At 37.9% G+C, this 7,159-nt stretch overlaps 1 protein-coding gene across 1 annotated transcript; it reads right to left on the reverse strand.

The window, feature by feature from the left end:
- Positions 1-1,375: 1,375 nt before the first annotated feature.
- LOC307128960 (uncharacterized protein) lies at positions 1,376-6,918 on the reverse strand. Its single transcript, XM_079821051.1, has 3 exons — positions 6,820-6,918; positions 6,258-6,384; positions 1,376-2,320 (listed from the first exon to the last, which is right to left on the reverse strand). The coding sequence occupies exons 2-3, from the start codon at positions 6,337-6,339 to the stop codon at positions 1,635-1,637; spliced, it is 768 nt and encodes a 255-aa protein (XP_079677177.1). The 5' UTR covers positions 6,340-6,384; positions 6,820-6,918; the 3' UTR covers positions 1,376-1,634.
- Between the last annotated feature and the right edge of the window lie 241 nt (positions 6,919-7,159).

The raw sequence follows: 7,159 nt of genomic DNA on the forward strand, positions 1-7,159 counted from the left end.
TAACTCCTGTTCTCTATTTATATCAGTGGATATAACCTGTAAAATTAACATTTTGCGTGGAGGACGCACACACACATATCTGTCAAAGCGCATGACAGGGTATGTTAAACACTAATGCTTGAAGCTTAAAATAGAGAATCCTCTTGGATACAAAACGAACACACAAAGCTAATCAATTCTGAAATATTACATATAAATATTAATGCCGTTTCATTTCCTTAAGTGAAACTAAATTCGGGTTGATCGTGAAGATAAATAAAAAAGAATGAAATAACATGTGAATCTGTCATGGGCGTCAGGACATGAACCACCAACTTTTTACAATCAATGCTATTGGACCCACTCACTTTTATCGTCTCTTAATTCAGTCTGTTCACATATCCCTAACCGATAAACACTTATTATTAAACACGTTAGATGCTTTATTTCCACTTTTCTAATATTTTCTACATTTTTATTCTAAAAAATCTGATATGTGGGGGGAAAAGGGAGTATAGCGAGTTCGGCAAAAGGCGGATTTGAACCTCGTGTCGAATTGCCTCAAAACTTGATGCCATGTCTTACCTCTACGCTATTGTTGCTGTATATTATTCTGTGTTTTCCGTCATTTTGTCTGGCCCAACCAGACGTTTAGTAGACAAGGCAGTAGATTTGTACTCAATGTAAATGGCATCTACTCCAGTAAACATTTTCTGGGAGAGGACCCACCCACATGTTTTTTTTTTTGTTGCTTCTGACGCTCATGTGAATCTGTTGATAACAACTCTCTATTAAAAGACTTTTAAAAACTTGTAAATAAGACATAAGAAACCCACTATACTAAAAGTGACTCTTCAGTTTAATAAAAGATGCCGTTAAAGACTTGAGGCGAATATTTCCATTTAAAGCTCTTTTCTGGCATTTTCCGCCTTAAAATACATATCAAAATACTATTGTACATAATCTATTGATGACTTTAATTTGTGGAGGAAGCCACGAAGGACACTCTCATCATGGCCAAGTTACACTTCTCCTTCACTGCTGCAGGGTTTTTAGATTGCTGAAATAGTCATTGCTGAAATATAGCAAAAAAGGCAATATTCTGTCTAAAATGTCACTTAATTTAATATTATCTTATTAAAAAATGTCCTAACTCAGATTGTATTCGTCTGAAAGAAGAATGTCATACACACCTAGGATGACTTGAGGGAGAGGAAATCATGGGCTAATTTTCATTTTTGAACTATCCCTATAAGGTGAGCTATGCCCGAGGTTTTTAAGGGGAAAGAAATTGAGGCCTACTACAGCATTTTAGTGTTGCTATAGCCTGTGTGAGTAAATATCCAACATTCAACATTCAAATGTAAAAAAACCATGAACGAATGATACACAGATTGTGATGTTAATTTCAGTCTGTTTTATTTATAATCTTTCATTTACATTATCGCATTTCACAGAAAGACAGAAGCTTAACTAATATTTCAAAATATGAAATAGTGTGACGCCTCTAAACAACCCAAATTAGAGGCTGTCTACAGCAACAGCAAAGGAAGTGGTCATGCGTGGCCGTTCTCTACGACAAAAGAAAATATAAGAAGGTGAAGAAAGAAACGGTCATGAAGGAGGTGGACAGTCAGATTTGTCCGACATCTGCATTACGGTTTAGTTGCATCTGTAAGTGTGACAGAAAAAGCATTGTTTTTATTACACTGGTCATCAGGACTTAATGGTCTTCCCTCAGGGTGAAGGCGCAGATGATCTTTGAAATTCCTGTATCTCTTAAACACCTTGCCACACTCAGAACAATGCCACACCTGTCCAGAGTGCGTCTGCAAATGGTGTTTGAGGTCTCTCTGATAAGTGAAGCTCTTTTCACACCGAGGACACTTGTAAGGCTTCTCTCCGGTGTGAAGCCTCATGTGAACCTCGAGGTTTCCATTCTGAGTGAAGCTCTTCCCACAGTAATCGCAGGAGTACGGCTTCTCTCCGGTGTGAACTCTCAAGTGCACTGTCAGGTTTCCTTTAAAATGGTAAGTCTTTCCACAGTGTTGGCAGGTGAATGGCTTCTCTCCGGTGTGAAGCCTCATGTGGACTTTGAGGTTTTGTATTTGAGTGAAGCTCTTTCCACACTGCTGGCAGGTGAACGGCCTCTCTCCAGTGTGAGTTCTCACGTGGACTTCAAAGTTTCGTTTATGATCGAAACTCCTTTCACAATAACTGCAGGTGTAATAACGGATAGATCTGCTCTTCGGGGCTGCTTTCTGTGCGCAAGTCCCTTCAGTCGGTGTGGGTTTTTCTCCGATCATGAAATCACGTTTCTCCTCTTTCAGTGGCATCAGACCTAAAGCGAAAATATACAAATATTAGTTAACACCAGCTTAATGGCAAAAGAAAGAGACATCAAAACAACAAAGCATAAAAACGTATAAAATGCGACCCTGGACCACAAAAGCAGTCATAAGTAAGCTTTCCATTGATGTATGGTTTGTTATGTTTCCATTGATATAGGACAATATTTGGTCGAGATATATCTATTTGAAAATCTGAGGGTGCAAAAAAGTCTAAATATTGAGAAAATCTCCTTTATCCAAATGCATATCACTACTAATTAGGCCTGTCGCGATTGGTCGATACAATCGACTGCGTTGACGCTGTTAATTAGTTGACGTCAATATTTTTAGTCGACTGGGTAAGTTGGGTACGATATGAAATTGTATTAGTACCAGTACTTTAAAAACGACAGCACTCTAATAATAGCAGTATTTCTTAATCTGTGTCAATGTGTGACAGCAGGAGTGAGGACGTGTGTGTGTGTGTGTGTGTGTGTGTGTGTGTGTGTGTGTGTGTGTGTGTGTGTGTGTGTGTGTGTGTGTGTGTGTGTGTGTGAGACCGTTCACTAAACAATGGAAGCAGAACAGTCAAATATATTTGCGCAGCTCAGGAAAAAGAACGCAACAGAAAACGTGCTCTCGCTGCCGGACCCTGACCTGTAGCGCAGCCGCACACACGTCTTTCACTCGGACAGATCGCGACGCCAGTTTCGCGGATTATTGGCTTTGAATGGTCAAAAATCTGTAAAAATTCACGTCCTGGCAAGTATTCGGGTAAACGCAGTCGGGTATGTCTTTAGTGAACGTATACAGAGTTGAATGAGAAATCGGGTGTTACAATGAATGTGGTCCGTGCAGCTCTTAAAGGGCCGGACCTCATATTCAGTGTGAAGCAGGACAGGAACATGCCGGACAAGTGAGTTTTTAGGGGGTTTTTAACCCTAAAACAATGATAAAACAATGAATAGTAAGTTCTGTCATATTATTCAATTACTTTTACAGTTTTTTACCATGGTATGGATTCAGTATCGTATTGAGGTATTTTAGTCTGGTATCGTGTCGAAGTCATAATTTTGGTATCATGACAACACTATTCTATATAACAAGTATTTGCTGATATTCTCTTTTTTGTTATGTTGGTTTACAAATTTGTACCATTTTACATTTTTACTCTTAGTTTTTTGTCAAGGGCTTGTTTACATTTATACTTTTTTTATAGTACACTACTGAAGGCCAACGATGCAAGTTAAATTAAATGTTTTTTAGTAAAATTGTTGAAAATTATTGTGATAAATTAGTCGATAGATTAATCGATAAATTAGTCCACAGCTTAATCAATATAAAAATAGTTGTTAGTGGCAGCCCTACTACTAATAATAAATTTTTTATATATTTACGGTAGGAAATTTACAAAATATCTTCATGGAACATGATCTTAATATCCTAATGATTTTTGGCATAAAAGAAAAATCGAATTGCAATGTATTGTTGGCAATTTACCCATGAGACGCATGACGAAAAGTTGACGAAAGACCTGTTGTCTGAAATCCCGATACTGTAACGACTTCAGATTCTTTAGGACTCTTATCAAACACAGCTTGACCCAGGAAAATAGGCTTATTAAAGACTGGTGCCAAATCGGCTACTCATGTCCAAAATACTGTCTCCTCAACTATGTCCAGTTTCGCACTGAAATGGTCCTTCGGTCAGTATCTAAACCCCATGAATGTTACATCTCTCTTCTAGTGCTGTTAGACCTTTCAACAACACAACATTTTCTTGGATATCTTGAGAATTATGCTGGCATTTGTGGACAAGCACTAGCACTTTTTAGGTCCCATCTATCCACTACCATTTCCTGTTTAAATGAACCGACGTCTCATCAGTAGGGCTGGATATCGTTAAAAAATGTGATATCGATACCGGTTCCTGAATGATACTTTTTCCGATACCAAATGTATTTTTCTGTTTTAACAAGATTACATTACCTTTAAAAAAACCACTTGTTTTCCAGACTCAAAGACTCGGGCACTGGGGGCGGAGTATACGCCTCACGCTCAAGCGCACACAAAAGTGGCCTAATGTTTACAAATGTAGAAATAGCAAGAAGACAATCATTTTAATTGTTTTTTAATAAACTAGTGTTTTCTGAGTCTTTGTTGGTCTGCAAAGATGAAGTTGACGATGCGGACTCTTCATCTCCGCAGTAGTGAGGGAAATGCACCTTTCATACGGGTTAAATATTTAAAGTATTTGTTCTCGATTTGAATTGGTTTGTTTAAACATAGATATGTCAAGCTTTCTATAGGTCCAGTCGAATACGGGGAAACTTTCTGCTCTTTCGTTTATTCCGTGCACTGTCAAGTGCTGCAGATTTGTCGTGTTGTCGGTGTTAGTAGCAATGATCTGGTCATGAATATTGCATTGCGTGCTGTTGGTATCAAGCCTGGTGAAGCGTAACCGCCATAAACTTGTTTTTTTCCACCACAGCCAATCATGCTGAATGCTTATTGGCTCACTGACGTTGACAAGATTAAACCCTTAGGTATAGAAATTTGATATCGAACGACAAGAACGTTTAAAATTCTCGAAATAGTACAGAGGCAATTGACCTATCGGTAAGCCCCTCCCCTCGAACGCCGATGAGCCAATGGCAGTTGAGTATCAGTTGCGCTGGGACCGGAACTCGGACATCTTTAGGTTTCAGCGCCATAGAGAAACATTGGAAAATCCGAAGCTCTCATCGGTTTGATGGTGTTTATGCTACAAAAATGCTAAACGTCGTGCCTGAGGTACTGTAACACTGACTTCAGGGATCCTGAGAGGATTTTCTGGTGGTCATACTCTCATTAAAGGGAAAGTTCACCCAAAAATGTCAATTCTGTCATCATTTACTCACCCTCAAGTTATTCCAAACCTGTATGAGTTTCTTTGTTCTGCTGAACCGAAAAAGAAAATATTTGGAAGAATGTTTGTAACAAAACAGAGAGCAACCATTGACTACCATAGTATTTTTTTCCCTACTATGGTAGTCAATAGTTGCTCTCTCTGCTTTATTACAAACATTCTTCCAAATATCTTCTTTTTCAGTTCAGCAGAACAAAGAAACTCATACAGGTTTGGAACAACTTGAGGGTGAGTAAATGATGACAGAATTGACATTTTTGGGTGAACTCTCCCTTTAAGTTACGATTAAAGTTACTGAGCCCCTGCTAACATACAAACCGAATTAACTAACTGTTCTCAAGTCATGTAACGTTAACAAAAACTATTTGTTTTTGTATATATTTTTGATATTTCTGTGAGTTTAGATATGTTTATGGTCTGCATTATCTGTCTTACTAATGAGGGACTCTTATTTTGATGGGTATTATTGTACATAAAAAGTATCGAACTCGATACCCAGCCCTACTCATTAGACACATGTATGGAGTGCCACAGGGCTCGGTATTAGGTCCTCTGATTTTCTCCTTCTCTCTTCACTTTCTGTATTCACAAATGCCATCAGTGACCGCTGTGGTTAGAGATATGAAGTTGCCTAAGCAGAACCCGAGAATTATTACAAGGCGGTCTATGAAATACTTTAATTAACAAGCATTCTTATATGATCTGGCTAGATATGATTGGGATACAATATTATTTGAATACCGGATGTTGATTGCGCTTGGGAATATTTTTTATTATAGTTTTATGTTAATTATCAATAAGCACACCGCTATGATAAAATACAGTTACATTTTCGCACAGAAAATCGTTGCACAGCTTTAAATTATCAAGTTTTTACTTATTATGGTCTTATATCTGCATACTATTGGGTACCACATTTCCAAGTAAATACAATAATTTTTAAGGCTTATTTTAGCTTATTTATTGACACTGATATGTCTAACCCTGAATTAAACCCTGCTGTGAGGGTCAAATGAGTTGAGCTTTGAGAATGACACTAACCTGTTTGCTCCTCAGTTTCTTCATGTTTCACACGGAGTTCTTCAATCTTTATGTCTTCATTCTCCTCTTTAATCAATGCCATCTTTATAACAGTGTCACGTGGATCTCAGAGGCTTTTCCAGTTTTCCTGGGTGTTTGGACAAAGTCATGTTTAAGAGGAGAATAACTAACAGAAACAGGAATAAATACACAGCAAATCTCTGGTTCTAGTTGAGTCACTGGTGAGGGTTAATGGCCTTACATGACCTGATTACACACAAAAAACGTTTAAAACCACGAACTCATTACATTAAATATTTAACTGTTATAATTAACACTCTCCACTTTCACGACAACATTAGATATTTGTTTATAAAGTTGTCATTGAACGCTTATTCTCGTTATAGCTGCAGTGTTTTGATCAGGTTTCGTCCGCGGTGAGTCGAGCAGAGGAATCGTTTAACAGATTCAAATGACTCGGAGCGGTTTCTCCCATCACTTCTTGTTTACGATAAAGGGAGCGAAATGAGACGCACCTCTTCTGTTATTCGCGCGTGTGAATGTGTGGGTGTGTATTACTCACAAAATAGCGTTAATTAATGCAGTGTTACGCTCAGTAATCGCTCATTCATCGCTTCAGCTGCATCACAACAGGCGCAGGAGCGCGGCGCGGAGGTATGACGTCACAACAAAATAAAAGTCCCGTTAAAGTGCATAGAAATGTGCAAACAAGATAACATATCAGAGAAACACTGCGTTTAATTCTTAGTGAAATACACATTTAAATGTATGTTCAATGATATCCTAATAAAATACATAAAATAACTATATATTTTTCAGCAAGCCATCTTTTCCAGAAAGAACCATAAGCCTTTATGTGACCAGAAGGTAGTAAAATACTAACTATTCATGTTAAATTAAAG

This window comes from Gobio gobio (assembly GCF_949357685.1).
Source record: "Gobio gobio genome assembly, chromosome: 7".
NCBI classification, from domain to species: domain Eukaryota; kingdom Metazoa; phylum Chordata; class Actinopteri; order Cypriniformes; family Gobionidae; genus Gobio; species Gobio gobio.